Source organism: Clytia hemisphaerica, unplaced genomic scaffold (assembly GCF_902728285.1).
Source record: "Clytia hemisphaerica strain Z4C2 unplaced genomic scaffold, Clytia hemisphaerica genome assembly, whole genome shotgun sequence".
Taxonomy (NCBI): Eukaryota; Metazoa; Cnidaria; class Hydrozoa; order Leptothecata; family Clytiidae; genus Clytia; species Clytia hemisphaerica.
Window position 1 is genome coordinate 2,764,267 of NW_027104297.1, and position 18,274 is coordinate 2,782,540.

The following is an 18,274-nucleotide window of genomic DNA, read 5'->3' on the forward strand; positions in this document are numbered from 1 at the left end:
TTTTGATTTTGCATTTTTGCTACTAATGTTTCAAAACAAAGAAGAAGTCTAAAAGTGCAACGGCTAATGACATTCGTAAAAAGGAACAAAGTATAGCGAGTTTAGTTAAAAAGACTACAGTTGACGCTCTTTAATTCGATCTTCAATGGGATTTGGATTTTAATCGAATAATGGAGTGTATCGAATAGTAGAACGTCGATTTTGTAACAACTTGAAAAAAAGGACTCGCACTGAAACAACGATAATTCCTTTTGTAATCAAGTTTTATAAACTTTACATTTTCAGGAGACAATGGAAACCAGGTAAGTAAAAATTCCCGTGTTAATTGTAAAGTAAACTTAATTACTTTTAAAGATACGTCAAAAATAAATCATGTTGCGTTTTTTTGGTCCACTTGGTATATCTATTGATAGGATTGTCAGGAATAAGCTACACTGCAAAGATGACAAGTCGTTTTGGAATTTCTTATCATGATTAAAGAATGTCATCAGCTTGTCAAAAATAAATCGACAACAAGAGTTTCTTTCAGCTTCTCAAATACATTTTGAAGTGTTGTTGCTGAATGCATGCGTGATAAATATTTTCCTTTATATGGTCACTACAATTTTATTTACCACCCATTTGGCACCTACTAAGTTTAATTCGGAAGTTTATAAGAAAAATTTGAAGAGGGTGATTGTATGTAATACGAATTTCTTTTACAATCCAAGGAAAATTTTGTTAAACTTATGACTTATCTGTGGTGCACTGAGTTGATACAACCACAGCCTTAGTGGCAGTACACGAAGAAATAAGAATTTAATCCACGCAAGAATTTTAGATTCTTAATTTGCGAAAATTAATCTGCAGGTGTATAGCCTGAAGAAGCTATTTGTTACGATATAATTTTGAAACAGTGAACATCTTAGACTTCATACGGAGCATTTAGAGTTTATCAATACGAGGGTATATCAGTCATGATCCTTTTCCCTAATAAGGTGAACGATAGTGGATGATGTCATATCATATAATAATTGTTTCTTGAATTAAACGAGGGTAGGAAACAAGACGACCCACACAAGCACACGTTTTCAGGAAGTTTAGAATCTCTTTGATAGAATGATATTGATTATTTCAATTAATTAGAGGTTGGCGGCTAAACAAGTGATTTCCTTCCTAGAAGAGTGTATGACGAAAATGAACTTCATATAAGGATATAAAACATAGAGGCTCCTCAATGCCAGTATTAAGTTCTATTGAGAGCATTACATAAGCATTAGAAATAGAAACCCAATCACGGACGAATCTTTGCCGTCATTTTGCAACTAGTAATATAACCCCTATCACATAAAACTGCAAGGGGCACTTGGCAAACTTCACAGAGGCGTGCTCCAAAAATACAAGTCTACATTTCTTTGTATACTCATATCAGAGTGAACCTCATATTCCATGCTTTGAGGGATCATTTAAATATTTCAACATTGTTGTGTATGAAACTGAAAAATTGCTTAAAATAAACTTGCAATGTCACTACTTTCAAAAACCTTCACAATAAATTTTCCTTCATCCAGTCAACTGGAAAATAATTTAAATCAAGCGATGATCACGAGGTACCATTTTATAAAAAAGACGCCATAAAAGGATAAAAAGCGACGAAAACAACATTGACGTACTTTGTCTAATTGGTTGATATAAATATTGGCAGCTTTCGTAAAGCCACACTTCAAAACGAATTAAAAAATGACATATCCCCATTAGTTTTTTACAACCGTCCAAAATGATTTGAATTCGACCAGTAAAGACGCAATATAGTCGCATAAAATGGCAATGGCAATTTAAATTTGCTAAACCTACAATAGCTTTTTAATTTATCTTAATGGCTGTCATTTACGCAAATTATTAAATGCTAGCATTCAACTAATTGTAGAATGTCTCGACATAGAGTGGGTTGACAACATACCGTATTACTCCCAAATAAACGTCCAATTCTCGATTGCTCTAATAGACTTATTTTGGGTTTTTTTTTTGTGCAATTTCGAACCACCCTTTTACTCAAACCCCTCTCCCCATTTTATTGGACCTTCCCCTACTATTCAGGACCTTAATGTTTGTATTTTGTTAATGAAATTTTCCGATACAGAGTAAACGAGCAAGTCAATGAAAATACACGCTTTTTATAAAAATGATGGTGTTTTTCATTTCATCATGGATATTCTTAACTTTTTGGGGAAAATAGTTTTTGGAAAAATATTCTTACTTATTCTTTGATTTTGAACTTAACTGAGGGATGATTTAGAATTGACAGTTAAAATGGCATTCTCAGTAGTCCCGCTGCTGAGATCGAAAAAAGTGGCTAGAAAACGATTTTCGTGACACACATCTTAGAACTAACTTTTTTTGGTGGAAGCTCACGAATTAGTATATGTAGATTCCAAAATCAAAAAGTTTCCACGATATTATCGTGCAAGTAACGAGTAATTGGCGATTTTTTGCGTTTCCAGGCAAAATTGCAAGGCCTGAATGATTTTTGGGGGGTCTTCTAAATATACTAATTCGCGAGTTTCCACCAAAAAAAGTTAGTTCTAAGATGTGTGTCACGAAATGAAACATTTATCGACCTCAGCAGCGGGACTACAGGTTCAGTTGCCAAATTCAATGATAGATAGTTAGATAGTCATGATATGATATTCTTATTTTGGCCAATCTCATCATGAAATATTCTCATAAAGTATATTCTTATAAAAGAACGTATAAGCACAAAACATTTTAAAAACATTTAAGCCTGAAAATCACTGAAAATAAGAACAGCGGAGCTTCAGCCAAAATGTACAGGTTCTTATTAGGATAGCACGTAGACAAGACATAAAGTATCAGGTAGGCTCTACCATTGGGTTTTAAGTTTTAACGCTTATAAAGGGGGTGGAGCTGTCATCCAAAATGAGTGTACTGCATGGTTTACATAGAACTGACCAGATTGCATGTAAAAGACCCCTCCCCCAAGCGGTTTGCGTGATGCCGTGGTTTAGATTTTTTCCTAGCGTGATTTGGGATTTTTTTTCATGATTGCGTGCTCAGAGGTCAAAACGTGATTGTGATTTGAAACGTTTTTGAGTCGTGATGCGTTATCTGAACTTTTTTCAAAGGGAAGCGTGATTATCAAAGCTGGCGTGATCGTGGCTAAAGACAAATATTTGTGTGATATCGTGATCAGAATTACCACTGGAGAAGCCTCGTAGAACTCGTCGCCAGATTAGCTTGGGTGTCATGCAATTCAGACGGGAACTTGTTTTACATTAAATGTTAAAGTGTATATATAATTTACCATAATCCTCTATCTAGGATTATTCAACATATTGTATTGTATACCTTTTCTATTCATGGTCAGTTCCAAACATCTGAGGACAATTAAAAGTATATTATCATTGTGAAGAATTAGGATTTATAAAACAAGCGATGGTTTAATTAAGTTTAATTGGTTTTATGACGTGTGCGAAAATAGCGGCACCGAGTTCGAACTGCAGAGGTTAAAGAGGAAGGAATTACAGCACGTATTAATTCTGACTTGTGTAAATTAAAAGGTTTCTGAGAAGCATGGTACACATTTTTTTATAAAAACAGAGTAAACAAGGCTTTGACGCTGAACATTCTAAAATTCTAATGTTTCAAGCCCTTGAAATGTGCAATTTATGTCTAGTAAATTGGACCAAAATAGAACTACTAATAAAATGCTGAAACTAAGAGCATCTAAGGAACATTTAATGGCTATTTGGCGTTTTTACGGAAATTGTTTGTATTCAAAAATAAATACATTTCAGAGATGCTGGCTAGGTGTCAGTTAGTGAATCGCAAAGAAGTAAAAATATCGAAGCTGAGTAACATTTATAATCATCTACACTACGTTTTTAGTAAGTTTTAACATCAAGGGCAAAGAGCTAACGATACGTCATGGGCTTAAATGAACAACGTAAATTTCATCACTCCTCGCGCGATAACATATTTCTCTTACAATACATACATTTTTTTCCATTCGCGCTTCATAGGCCTAACACGTAAATATCAAATCGCATTTCTGTAATGTTGTGAATACGTGTTTCACAGGTCTTTTGAATTCTTTACAATCACTCTTTTTGTACACACGTACAGTGGTAGACTTGCTAAGTCACGAAATATAGTCAAAACAATACTGTCTCCCATAGTGGAAATCATGGTTTTAGATCAAAATTACTAATGGAACCTATATGGCCCATATGCATTATCTAAGCAAAACCAATATTGGCCTCAGTTAATGAAATTTCAAAATATTGAATCTTTTGAATTACAACAAGTAGCCCGTTGGGCGTGAAGGCCCAGCAAAAGCGAAAAGTAGTAAAAACGTGTTAGGGGTCATCGTACAATGCTCTACAATGTTGCATAATCAAAAAAGAAAATACAAAGACGGGGGTTAGCTGGGGCAACAATAAACGAGACGATGCGCATCACCTATATATCAAATGCAACAACAGAGTATAATTTTTTGTTCAATAGTTTTTCTTTTATAAAATAACGTTTGGTTTTTGTAAAATAAAGTTTAGTTTTTCCTATGCAAAGTATAAAGTTAGGTATAATGATTTCGTTTGCTAACTCAGCTTTTTTAGATTACAAGCTCTTTCGTATTGAATAGATACAAATGTGAAGCAATTTTTGATAGAAAACAGAGAGCAATCCAAAATATTTGTTTATCTCAGCAAAAAAGAACAATAAGTCGATATCTGGTCTGATACGAAATATGTGCTCAACATGAAACGGGAATACTTATGTTAGTATATAACCTATAGTACATAACCTTTAAATATAACGGTTTTTTGTGTATATGGTTTTTCCAATGTAAAATAAAGTTTGGTTTTTCCTTAGCCTGTACCAAACCCTACTTCTTTATGTAGCTGACGATAGTAGTGTTTGTTACGTTTAGAGAGATTTTGTGTGAAGCGTGTTTTCAAAAAGCCTCTAAGTGAAGTGCAAAATTCTTATTGTCATCTGCAAAAGAAAGCCAATTAAATTCTCTTGGTACATTAATTTACAAAAAAATTAAAAAAAAAAATTTCCTATGTAAAATAAAGTTTAGTTTTTCCTATGCAAAATAGAGTTTGTTTTTCCTATTATATATAAAATAAAGTTTGTTTTTCCAATGTAAAATAAAGTTTGGTTTTTAATTCAAATTTCTTTATTTAAATTTCGATACTAGTAGATAAATATTAACTGAGCTGAATATGAAGAGTAAGTTAAGTAAGCTGAGTCGATTTCGTAAGCTGAGTAATCTGATAATGTCGCAAGTTTTGATTAGCCGAGTAATCTAGTAATGCCGAGTAATCTAGTAATGCCGAGTAATCTGCGGTTGTTCCAGGTAATCTGGTGATGCCAAGTAATCTGAGGTAGGTTGGTTGAAGGGTTTAACCCTTCAGTAGGGGTTTAGTAACCCTTTGGTCTTGAAATCTGTAAAAAGAAATAAAAAAGGAATTTAGAAAGATGTATACTATTCATCATCATATCAATTGGAAATTAATAAGTCAAAGAAAATTATTTACATGCAAAGTTATTCAAGAAAAATCACAAAAAGCCAGTCAAATTCATGGCACATGCTGATAAAAATAAATTTCATTTACGAGAAAGCTCTTGACTATTTACTTACTGGGAATCTTTTTTCCATGAAAACAGTTAAAATCTGAGCAGAATTACTGTATGAAAAGTTTTCCTGGCCTTTTTTTCTTATAAAAATAGAACACTTAAAGGGTACAGAGATGGTTTCTATTATGAACAGTTAACAATAGAAAAGACAAAGATGCAGTTTCCTAAGAGTTCTTGTTCATCATCCAGCTTTGCTATTACATGTTCCTGCTGCAAGCAATGAATGATGAAAAATGATGTCAAGTTAGACCTATGCTTTCGATTCCCCCTCTATCTCAGTAAGTACCAACCTGAATAAATCAGTCATAATGATGGGTAAGACAGAGATGACAACTGGTCAGGAGTTGTCCGCGAAGTTGGTTTTCAAGCTGAAAAGAAGAAATATTAATTTAACATCAAAGAATTTGAAAATTTACCAATTTTATAACCATTTTGAAGCAGATGAAAGGTTGTTCTAATAATATTTCTGCTATGTTTATTCTATGTACCTTAAAGGGAACTAATTTTGGTCCGTGAAAAAATCACAAAAAGCCAGTCAAATTCATGGCACATGCTGATAAAAATAAATTTCATTTACGAGAAAGCTCTTGACTATTTACTTACTGGGAATCTTTTTTCCATGAAAACAGTTAAAATCTGAGCAGAATTACTGTATGAAAAGTTTTCCTGGCCTTTTTTTCTTATAAAAATAGAACACTTAAAGGGTACAGAGATGGTTTCTATTATGAACAGTTAACAATAGAAAAGACAAAGATGCAGTTTCCTAAGAGTTCTTGTTCATCATCCAGCTTTGCTATTACATGTTCCTGCTGCAAGCAATGAATGATGAAAAATGATGTCAAGTTAGACCTATGCTTTCGATTCCCCCTCTATCTCAGTAAGTACCAACCTGAATAAATCAGTCATAATGATGGGTAAGACAGAGATGACAACTGGTCAGGAGTTGTCCGCGAAGTTGGTTTTCAAGCTGAAAAGAAGAAATATTAATTTAACATCAAAGAATTTGAAAATTTACCAATTTTATAACCATTTTGAAGCAGATGAAAGGTTGTTCTAATAATATTTCTGCTATGTTTATTCTATGTACCTTAAAGGGAACTAATTTTGGTCCGTGAAAAAATCAGAAAAATTGCATTTTGCGGGAATTAATTTTTGCGGTTAGTTCAATTCTAAAATTTTCACAGTTGATCCTGGTGTAACACTAGTCTAGCAAGCTAGACGACTAATTCATACATAGTAGAAATAAAGCAAAAAGAAATAAAGGGAACAATTTTAGTCGTCTAGAAACCTTTGTGCACTAACTCCAAACAAAAGAAAAGTGTCAATATTTGCAATTATAATTCTTTTTCCCGCTCAAAATAATTCTTGAGAAAAACATGTATGTGGATTTGTGTATTGAAAATTTTTCATTTGAGTTGATTTTGTTTAGAGAGTTTGTTATTGCTTGATAAATTGTTTTCTCGCTACGCAAGTTTCTGCGTAGCTAGCCCCTGTATCTATAAGGCTGGAACACCGGATTCTTCCAGTCTTTTATACAAACTAAATCCCGTATTATTATTATTATTGTTATTATTATTAGTAGTATTGGTATTATTAGTATTACATGCATTATAAACGACTCCAGTCTAAGGTAGTGAAAATTTCTGTTCCGAAACACACACACATAAAGTAAACTTATGTGTAAACTGTAGAACACGGTTATATTTTTTTCTACTGACAAAATAATGGCAAATCCAGCTCGACAACTGAACGACCAGACAATCGCCCGTTCTCTAGAATGTAATATCCTTCCATTGGTGAGTAACAATTAATTTATGAGTAGCTTTATTTTTTTTATTTTTCGTTTCATAAATTCCTAATCTTATCCATGGTTCTCAAAACTATATCCTAAAACATACTCTCTCCATTTTAGATAAAAAAGACGGATACTGTTACTGCATGTCGTGTGATGCTGACGGATGATAACAGGCTTCTGGTTACTGATATAAGACATAGGTTGGACGATGCATTGGCAAATATGGAAATCAAATTTTTCATTTCTTGTGTTTCCGGGACGGAGTCGAATGCAAAGAAACCAGTCGAAGAACAGCCAGTCAAACCTAATTTCCGAGCATCTATCTCATATTTCATTGTCCATGGAAGTAAACTTAATCTAAACAAAATTAAGCAGCAATTCCATAACACCTCCAAAATAAACTTTGAGATCAAACCTTTGAGATCAAACAGTAAACACAAAGACACCGAGAAGAAAAGTGCAGAAGAAATGACCCTATCTGTCCACTTGAAACAGATCGTGAAGGTTTAAAATCTTTATTTCATTTCGCTTTTGTTTGGGTTTTAACAATTTTTCTCTCTTTTAGTGCTGAACCCTTAAAAATGTTACATACTTTTAGCCGAAAAAATTTAGGAAATTTCAAGTAGAAGTAATGACTAGTTACAAAAAGTCCAACATTTTTTGTAGCGCATATTTCATTTATTTTATAATTCTATTTGATCAGGACCATAACCAAAAGTGCATCAAAGACCTGATCTTCCAAAGTATGTTGCATTGCTTTAAGACGGCCAACCCTTTGATGAAGGAAGAAGATGCTTTAGAGTTATGTCAAAACAATATAATGAAACCTTGCCGTCTCTACTGTGGGGATGGAAACATAATGAGAAGTTTTACGAACGCCAGCAGAAATTTGTTGACAGATGGACTGGTACATGTTAATGATACGTCAGACGAAATCTCACCTTCAGTGTCTGAATCAAAAACAACAATTTCTAAAGTGATTGACAAGATTGCATCGACCATGATGGAACTCAATCATCGGCTTTTTCATGGCAATATTTATCAATTGCACAAAAAAGGTTTGGAATACTTTTCGAGTTGTTGATTGATACCACTGATTCACATTGCATTAAATTTTTCAAAGGGATAAGTCTATTCTTTATTTGTAAATCTTTATTTATTAAAGAATCTTTTCTTTTTGAGATTTAAATTAAAAATTTGATATTTTTCAATCAAATTTATGCAACTCAAAATTTGGGTTTGATTTTCTTTCAGCTCGATTCACCTTTACGCTGTTCCTTGATGTCAATGCTTATCTTTCGAAACTACAACTAAACCCTGCTTTGCGAGAATCTATCATGATCCATGAAACTAAACTTAAACAAACAATGTCCAACGAACATACAGTGGTATGTATTTTGACTTACTTACTTTTAAGAAAATTTTATTTTTTTTCCTTTTCAAAGAAGACCATTTGAAGACCAGTAGCCCAAGACGTAGACCGTCGTTTTTATGAGACTTTTGTACTGAAAAGACCGTTGGCCCGTTAATACTAGGGGAAGTCGCTTTAATTTTATTGACACTTTGAGACTTTAAAGAGAAATTTCTATCATTTTGAAAGAAGACCATTTGAAGACCAGTAGCCCAAGACGAAGACCGTCGTTTTTATGAGACTTTGGTACTGAAAAGACCGTTGGCCCGTCAATACTAGGGGAAGTCACTTTAATTTTATTGACACTTTGAGACTTTAAATAAATTTCTATCATTTTGAAAGAAGACCATTTGAAGACCATTAGCCCAAGACGTAGACCGTCGTTTTTATGAGACTTTTGTACTGAAAAGACCGTTGGCCCGTCGATACTAGGGGAAGTCGCTTGAATTTTATATTGACACTTTGAGACTTTAAAGAGAAATTTCTATCATTTTGAAAGAAGACCATTTGAAGACCAGTAGCCCAAGACGTAGACCGTCGTTTTTATGAGACTTTTGTACTGAAAAGACCGTTGGCCCGTCGATACTAGGGGAAGTCACTTTAATTTTATTGACACTTTGAGACTTTAAATAAATTTCTATCATTTTGAAAGAAGACCATTTGAAGACCATTAGCCCAAGACGTAGACCGTCGTTTTTATGAGACTTTTGTACTGAAAAGACCGTTGGCCCGTCGATACTAGGGGAAGTCGCTTGAATTTTATATTGACACTTTGAGACTTTAAAGAGAAATTTCTATCATTTTGAAAGAAGACCATTTGAAGACCAGTAGCCCAAGACGTAGACCGTCGTTTTTATGAGACTTTTGTACTGAAAAGACCGTTGGTCCGTCGATACTAGGGGAAGTCACTTTAATTTTATTGACACTTTGAGACTTTAAATAAATTTCTATCATTTTGAAAGAAGACCATTTGAAGACCATTAGCCCAAGACGTAGACCGTCGTTTTTATGAGACTTTTGTACTGAAAAGACCGTTGGCCCGTCGATACTAGGGGAAGTCGCTTGAATTTTATATTGACACTTTGAGACTTTAAAGAGAAATTTCTATCATTTTGAAAGAAGACCATTTGAAGACCAGTAGTCCAAGACGTAGACCGTCGTTTTTATGAGACTTTTGTACTGAAAAGACCGTTGGCCCGTCGATACTAGGGGAAGTCGCTTTGACTTGTTGAACTTTTGAGACTTTAAATAAATTTCTATCATTTTGAAAGAAGACCATTTGAAGACCAGTAGCCCAAGACGTAGACCGTCGTTTTTATGAGACTTTTGTACTGAAAAGACCGTTGGCCCGTCGATACTAGGGGAAGTTGCTTTAATTTTATTGAGACTTTGAGACTTTAAAGAGAAATTTCTATCATTTTGAAAGAAGACCATTTGAAGACCAGTAGCCCAAGACGTAGACCGTCGTTTTTATGAGACTTTTGTACTGAAAAGACCGTTGGCCCCTCAATACTAGGGGAAGTCACTTTAATTTTATTGACACTTTGAGACTTTAAAGAGAAATTTCTATCATTTTGAAAGAAGACCATTTGAAGACCAGTAGCCCAAGACGTAGACCGTCGTTTTTATGAGACTTTTGTACTGAGAAGACCGTTGGCCCGTCGATTCTATGAAAAATTGCTTTTACTCATTAAACTTTTGAGATTTTTAGGTTTTAGACTGACACTTTATTCACTTTTGTAAAGCTTTACGTCCCTTTCTTTAAGCAATTGTACTGTGTGAATCGTTAGACTGTTGATTTTTTAAATTTTATATAAGTTTTTGAATGTTTATTTCTTTTTCTTTAGCATTTTCCGAACATCAAAATTGACTACGACTACATCGAGGTTCGAAACAACGTTTATCTTAAGCTGTCAAGTCGAGCGTATGTGGAATGTCCCTTTACAGGAGAAGATTTCGGAAAAATAACTCCGAGAAGTTTCCAAGATTTCGACGCACATCGAACAAATTGTCATGGTGGGTATCTGGCGTCTGCAATGGAACGATGGTGCCCTACACTTGAATCACAGGCGAAGCTTGCCCATAAGATCTACCTTTGTTTATTAACCTATCAGGTGCCTTACAAAACCAAAAGGCTTGTTTTAACAGGTGACATTGATTGTGGTAAAACCTCGGTGGTCAATTTGTTCTTTGGGTTGATTCCAAGATCCAAAATTGCCATTATCACCAAAGAAGGTGTCTTTGGTTTGCAGATGGTCCGCCCAGACACAGAGCTGCTATTCATTGACGAATGGAGCAAAGAGATGGCATCAGCAGACATGGTGAAGATGTTGTTTCAAGGTGGTTCATTTCCTCAATCCATAAAATATGGCAGCCCTCTTATGCAAGAAATGAACGCAGGAGTGTTTGTGACCTGCAATCACATCCCTAAATTCCCTCGAAAACAACGAAAATCTGTCAAACGGCGAATCTCTAAAGTGAAATGTCGCAAACTTGAAGAAGAAATCCCTGAGGCTCCATCCTGGATAATGGAGAACGCGATGCATTGTTTGACCTACTTGATCAATCTGATCAACAACAACTTGAATGTGATTGAGCCCGCTGAGTTGACCTACACGCTTCCAACGGACGTCAAATGTGAGAAAACCGTCCCAAAGGATGACGTCGACGAAGAATCTCTTGAGCGAATTAAGAACTGTGTCGTTGATCCAGATGAGTCCGTCCCTTTGGCCGATCAAACGAATGACGAGTTGGAAGTGTTTCGTGTGGTTGGAGAAGAAGACATGGTATTGGAAGATGGTAAGCATAGATTTCATTCATTTTTCGTCGGAAAAATAACCAGTAGAGTTGCAGTATCTATGCAATGACATGTGATACGTAGATTGCAAGAAATGATCCTATAAAATATTCTTTTAACTCTAGAACCGAGCGAAACTCACGACGAAGGAATTTCTATTTTAACATCTCCTGATCATTCAGTGTCTAAAGGTATGCCTTCTTTTAAAATTTGTTTTGGAATTATGTCAAGTTTTCAAATATAGTTTGGACCAAAATCTTCGAAGATACTTCAAATGTAATTGGTTATGTATGTCTCAGAAATACTTCTTTTTTCATTTAGACGAGCTTGATGTCGAGAAACTTATTGGTTATGTATCATCAACAACAGACTTTGAATCAGATATTGAGCCCCCACGAAAACGGGCACGTGGAAACACAATCAGAAGCCCTGTACAAATGCCAAGTACATACACAGTCGCGAAGACTGTGTTGTATTCAATCGTTGAGAGAGTTGTCGAAATTGAAAAAAATGGTGAGAGTTTTCTCTATTTATGTTCCATTTTCTCAGCAATCTTAATTCTTTATTGTGCCTTGAAGACACAGATTAGACTTTGCAATAAGGAAATTCAGCTTGCTTTTAGCTTATTCTACTTGTTTATTTCAAAATAAAACGAAAACTTATCAATTTCTTTTTTAGGAGACGTCCAGCCATCAGAAATGATGTCGACGTCAAAGTCAATGGATAGTCAATGCTCTAAGCTACACGGTAAGTTCATGTCATTTTTCTATTCTGAATATAGTGAGCGTCATATAAACGAGTTAAAGCAAAGCATAAGCACTTGTGGTATGGAAAATTGACATAAGGTATTTTCCCTATTTCAGCCAGCGAGAGTCCAGTCAAGGAGAAGACTTCAATTAAATATCCACAGCGTTTCCAGCTTGATCTCGTCAATGGAGCCCAGTATTGGCAACTGGTACGTGCCTATCTTGAATACAACCTTGGGTTTAGAACGTTGAACGACGCCGTGGCTTTTTCGTTGTTTCAAACCTATGACAAATTTCAAGCCTCGATGAACAGCCCGAGACCACCAACGACGGCTGATCCAAAGATCGACGCCTCTTTGATTGTAGTTAACAAACTACGTCCAAATTTTGATCTACCTGGATTCTTGAAAAAGTATCCGTCATGCGTCGAAACCATCAAACAAATACGCAAGAAAATTGGCGTGAAATTCAATGCTTCTATTTTGTAAATTTTTTCATATATATTTTTCACTAACTGTCTTCACTGGAGTAGCTCTTACAAGAATCAAATCTGTGCCTTTTTTACTGATGATTTTTTTATGAAATTTGGATAAGTATTGGTGATTTCAACGGTCTACTGGTCTACTTGGTACAAAACGCTTAACAATTTATTGGTCTTCTACATGGTCTAATGGTCCTTAGGGTAGTCTTCATTTGAGTTCTTTTTATCTTTAAAATTTTGATATACAAATTTTATCACATATTTTTCTTCTGGACAATTTCAAACTTATCTCAAGAATATCAGACTTTGAAAATTCATCATATCCTTTTCAACTCTAAAATCTGACGGTCTGACGGTCTACTCTATAGAAACTCTCATAAAATCAACGGTCTTCTATATGGTCTAACGGTCTACAGTATGGTCTTCACTTTCGAATGAAATTAATTAAAAGATTCTGAGTAGAGAGTTTGGATGTTTCGAAAAGTTTTTCATTTTCTCTTAGCCCTATGATCTCAAATCGGACGGTCTGACGGTCTACTCTATAGAAACTCTCATAAAATCAACGGTCTTCTATATGGTCTAACGGTCTAGAGTATGGTCTTCACTTTCGAATGAAAATGATTTAAAAAATTCTGAGCAGAGACTTTGGATGTTTGGAAAACTTTTTCATTTTCTCTTAGCCCTATGATCTCAAATCGGACGGTCTGACGGTCTACTCTATAGAAACTCTCATAAAATTAACGGTCTTCTATATGGTTTATTGGTCTACAGTATGGTCTTCACTTTCGAATTAAATTAGTTAAAAGAATCTGAGTAGAGACTTTGGATGTTTCGGAAACTTTTTCATTTTCTCTTAGCCCTGTGATCTCAAATCGGACGGTCTGACGGTCTACTCTATAGAAACTCTCATAAAATCAACGGTCTTCTATATGGTCTAACGGTCTACAGTATGGTCTTCACTTTCGAATGAAATTAATTAAAAGATTCTGAGCAGAGACTTTGGATGTTTCGAAAAGTTTTTCATTTTCTCTTAGCCCTATGATCTCAAATCGGACGGTCTGACGGTCTACTCTATAGAAACTCTCATAAAATCAACGGTCTTCTATATGGTCTAACGGTCTAGAGTATGGTCTTCACTTTCGAATTAAATTAGTTAAAAGAATCTGAGTAGAGACTTTGGATGTTTCGGAAACTTTTTCATTTTCTATTATCACTGTGATCTCAAATCGGACGGTCTGACGGTCTACTCTATAGAAACTCTCATAAAATCAACGGTCTTCTATATGGTCTAACGGTCTACAGTATGGTCTTCACTTTCGAATGAAATTAATTAAAAGATTCTGAGCAGAGACTTTGGATGTTTCGAAAAGTTTTTCATTTTCTCTTAGCCCTATGATCTCAAATCGGACGGTCTGACGGTCTACTCTATAGAAACTCTCATAAAATCAACGGTCTTCTATATGGTCTAACGGTCTAGAGTATGGCCTTCACTTTCGAACAAAATTAATTTAAAAAATTCTGAGCAGAGACTTTGGATGTTTGGAAAAGTTTTTCATTTTCTCTTAGCCCTATGATCTCAAATCGGACGGTCTGACGGTCTACTCTATAGAAACTCTCATAAAATTAACGGTCTTCTATATGGTTTAACGGTCTACAGTATGGTCTTCACTTTCGAATTAAATTAGTTAAAAGAATCTGAGTAGAGACTTTGGATGTTTCGGAAACTTTTTCATTTTCTATTATCACTGTGATCTCAAATCGGACGGTCTGACGGTCTACTCTATAGAAACTCTCATAAAATCAACGGTCTTCTATATGGTCTAACGGTCTACAGTATGGTCTTCACTTTCGAATGAAATTAATTAAAAGATTCTGAGCAGAGACTTTGGATGTTTCGAAAAGTTTTTCATTTTCTCTTAGCCCTATGATCTCAAATCGGACGGTCTGACGGTCTACTCTATAGAAACTCTCATAAAATCAACGGTCTTCTATATGGTTTAACGGTCTACAGTATGGTCTTCACTTTCGAATGAAATTAATTAAAAGATTCTGAGCAGAGACTTGGATGTTTCGAAAAGTTTTTCATTTTCTCTTAGCCCTATGATCTCAAATCGGACGGTCTGACGGTCTACTCTATAGAAACTCTCATAAAATCAACGGTCTTCTATATGGTTTAACGGTCTACAGTATGGTCTTCACTTTCGAATGAAATTAATTAAAAGATTCTGAGTATAGACTTTGGATGTTTCGAAAAGTTTTTCATTTTCTCTTAGCCCTATGATCTCAAATCGGACGGTCTGACGGTCTACTCTATAGAAACTCTCATAAAATCAACGGTCTTCTATATGGTCCAACGGTCTACAGTATGGTCTTCACTTTCAGGACACAATATTCTAAAATTGAGACTTGGAAGTTTTGAAAAAAATTATCCGCTGCTTTGATTTTTAAGAATTTTAGCGTTTTACTTGGTATATAATGGATTTTTTGTAAATTCGGACCATAACGTTTTGTCACAGTTTAGCAGGAGGACACTCTCCAGAATTATTGAAAACTTTCCTTTTGGTAGAGATGGCAGATTTGAAACGTCAAAAAGAAGAGGAAATGTTCGACAAAAATTGCACATGTTTTAGCCAGTACACTATGGAGAAGCTATACGGAGCGAAAAAAAAAGGTAATTTTGAATATTTGACGCATTCAGGGTCTATTGATGCGATTTTGATATAGAAGTATTTCCCTATGTTTCTGTATCAAATTTCGACCAACATTTTACTAATATCTATGTTTTTTTTAATTTTAGAACCTGAGGTGATTGTCATTTCTTCGGACGATGAAACTGAAAGATATAGCGGCAAAGAAGAAACGTTCGTTAAAAGAAAGGTTTCCAAGAGAATAATCGAAGTGAAGATAGAAATTGAAGATATTTTTTCAAAGAAAAAGAAAAAGAAAACTTTAAAATAAAACAAAAAGGATGTTTTCGTTGTCCCTGAACTCATTCCTATTCTTTAAGAAAATCCGTTTTCTTATGTCTTCTTCTCAATTTCAAAAAGATCCAAAATAAAAGTGAAAGGGCTTCAATTTTCTGTATGCTCTCATATATTTCCAATAATATATTCTAAATAATAAACACAAGTTAAGTTCTCTTAAGTTAGGTCAATTTACAAGTCTGGGCCCTACGACATAATGTTGCCCCCTGTCTTGAGGAATGAAATTTGAACTCAGGATCAGCCAAAATTTTTGACCATGCACAACCGTATTTTTGAATTCCTAGTTTTAAAAAGTTATCTTCGGCTGAAGAAAATGCAACTTTTTTCTGGCGTTTTTGAGTCTTTTGCGCTATTGATCCTGACTGTTCAATATTGAAAATGGGGCTTGGGAACTTCGATATATCCAATGTTTCTGTAATTTTAGAGAGAGCATTAATTGATGGAGTCTCGTCCGTTAATTTCTCCATTACTTTTCTGCCTTTTGATGCAACATCTCTAGATTGAAGCTTTTGATAGTGGACCCGCGCTACAAATGAAGTATGTTTTTGGTCCTGGGAAAGAACATGCTGTTCTTCGACTGTTAATTTCGCTGCGCTTTCCGTTTCAATGATCTGTCGGTATCTAGTTGGATTGATGTACTTTCCAATAGCTTGAAAAACTAACCTTCCAAAGACGTCACTAAGACGTGAAAGTTGCGTTCCGTTTCTTGTAACTAGAAGATAGTCACATGTCGGATTCATCCTTGGTCTAATACATTTGATGTATCCATTTACAATATCTAAGACTTGTTTTGTAAAAATTAAAGTGTCAAATCCGTATTTTTCCATAGTTTTGAAAACTGTTTGGTCGATCATTCCATTTTGGTCAACATTCTCTATCATTTCTACAGTCAGATATTGAAATGTCATAGGTCTAGTAGCTTTTACCATAAGGAACAGAACTGCAGTGAGAAACCCAGTACAAAATGACAGATCGTGTGACGATGGACGAAAGTCTTTAGTGGAAGTACTAAGTAAAATTTGAGTAAATCTTTCGGCATGATGAGGAATAACTGATTGCATATCTTCTAGGCTTGCCCAGCAATCTATCTTAGACAAATAATCGACACTAAGTAAAATGTTCCATTCACATCGCATTTTTCGAGCCAGCGTTTTTTTAACACGGTCAATATAAATCTCTGATACCACATATGTTTCGTTAAGTGCTGTGCTGTTCATTCTCCTAAAATCTAAAACATGTGACAACGAGTTCATATATCCTATTAAACCAGCATAGCCAACATACCAATCCTTTTTTAAGTATTCAATAAAGTCTGAGATAGAAGAAATTGAACCGACACAATAATCTACGATGGTTAGTGGTATATCCCACTCAGGGTAGCAATCTTGACAGCAAAATTTCAAGAATTTCAAAACTCTGCAACTAACTTGACTTGACTGTTTATAGCTTTTTGAGCCACCGACGGCACTACACAGCCAGGATTTAAAGGAAATGTCAAATGAACAGTCTCGATTAAAAGATGGTATATCGGTAGTCCTGCTGCGCTTCGTTCTTGTTAGGGTTCTAGATATCACAACCTGTTTCGGTAAAACATCCTCTACATTTGGCTTTGCGTCAAAAAAATAAAACCACCCATGTCTCTGATAAACATGCTTCCTGCAACCTCGTTGTGTTTGGTACGATTCACTGTCACAACTTTTTACAGGACAATTAAATAACCCATCTTTATCTGGAACCAAACTCAAGCGTTTTGGCTTGGACGCAGCTCCTACAGCATCTTTCCAAATTTTCTTTAATAACAGTTTCTTTGGCATTCCTTTTCCACGCACAATATACAAATAAAACCAATGTCGACCGAATCCATCCGTTTGAAAAGAAAATTGCATAAAGTTTCAAAGCGTAGCAAAAACACCCTGATTTGTATTCAAAACAAAGAAATTCCGGGGATAGTCAGTCAGAGTCAATCGCTTATTAATTTTGAATATGAATTAGCATAATTTAGCAAAATTTAAATTTGAACCAATCTCTATCCAGTAAACGAGTCGGTTGGTTGTACCCCCGGGCTTTCTTTAGAAAGAAATTATAAGAACGAAAATGTTTTCTTAAAAAGGAGACCCCCTTGAATTTCGAAAATTCCAGCTTGAATTACTAGTTTCAGCTTTTTAAAACGGAGGTACTTGATGGGAAATTTCTTATAGATAAATGGGAACTACAAAGTCAACTAAAACCCCCTAATTCTTTCAAGCAATCAAGCTTTTAATATGAGGCTATTAAAACATCCAGGGTGTAAAAGATAAAATGAAGTTTTTTAGAAGAACATATTTCAAAACAGTCTTAATTCGTCCCCTTTTCGGTCAGTAAAATGCTCACTCGACATAAACGGAGTAACGTTAGGTAAAATACTCTTATTCAAAGATTTT

The 18,274-nt window shown here is 34.9% G+C and overlaps 1 protein-coding gene and 2 long non-coding RNA genes across 3 annotated transcripts; all 3 read left to right on the top strand.

The window, feature by feature from the left end:
- Positions 1 to 7,844: 7,844 nt before the first annotated feature.
- On the top strand, positions 7,845 to 8,817 carry LOC136817229 (uncharacterized). Its single transcript, XR_010848053.1, has 3 exons — positions 7,845 to 7,939; positions 8,139 to 8,493; positions 8,690 to 8,817. It is a non-coding gene; the product is annotated as an uncharacterized lncRNA (long non-coding RNA).
- A 1,909-nt stretch (positions 8,818 to 10,726) lies between these two features.
- LOC136817241 (uncharacterized) lies at positions 10,727 to 12,232 on the top strand. Its single transcript, XM_067073576.1, has 4 exons — positions 10,727 to 11,645; positions 11,769 to 11,834; positions 11,965 to 12,156; positions 12,222 to 12,232. The coding sequence occupies exons 1-4, from the start codon at positions 10,883 to 10,885 to the stop codon at positions 12,230 to 12,232; spliced, it is 1,032 nt and encodes a 343-aa protein (XP_066929677.1). The 5' UTR covers positions 10,727 to 10,882.
- A 94-nt stretch (positions 12,233 to 12,326) lies between these two features.
- Positions 12,327 to 12,938, top strand: LOC136817230 (uncharacterized). The gene is made up of 2 exons (XR_010848054.1): positions 12,327 to 12,390; positions 12,507 to 12,938. It is a non-coding gene; the product is annotated as an uncharacterized lncRNA (long non-coding RNA).
- The last annotated feature ends 5,336 nt before the right edge of the window (positions 12,939 to 18,274 follow it).

Coding starts and splice junctions, on each gene's coding strand:
- LOC136817241 (XM_067073576.1), top strand. CDS start 10,883: ATGGAACGATGGTGCCCTACACTTGAATCACAGGCGAAGCTTGCCCAT. Junction 11,646..11,768: donor AGACATGGTATTGGAAGATG/GTAAGCATAGAT, acceptor TTTTAACTCTAG/AACCGAGCGAAACTCACGAC. Junction 11,835..11,964: donor TGATCATTCAGTGTCTAAAG/GTATGCCTTCTT, acceptor TTTTTCATTTAG/ACGAGCTTGATGTCGAGAAA.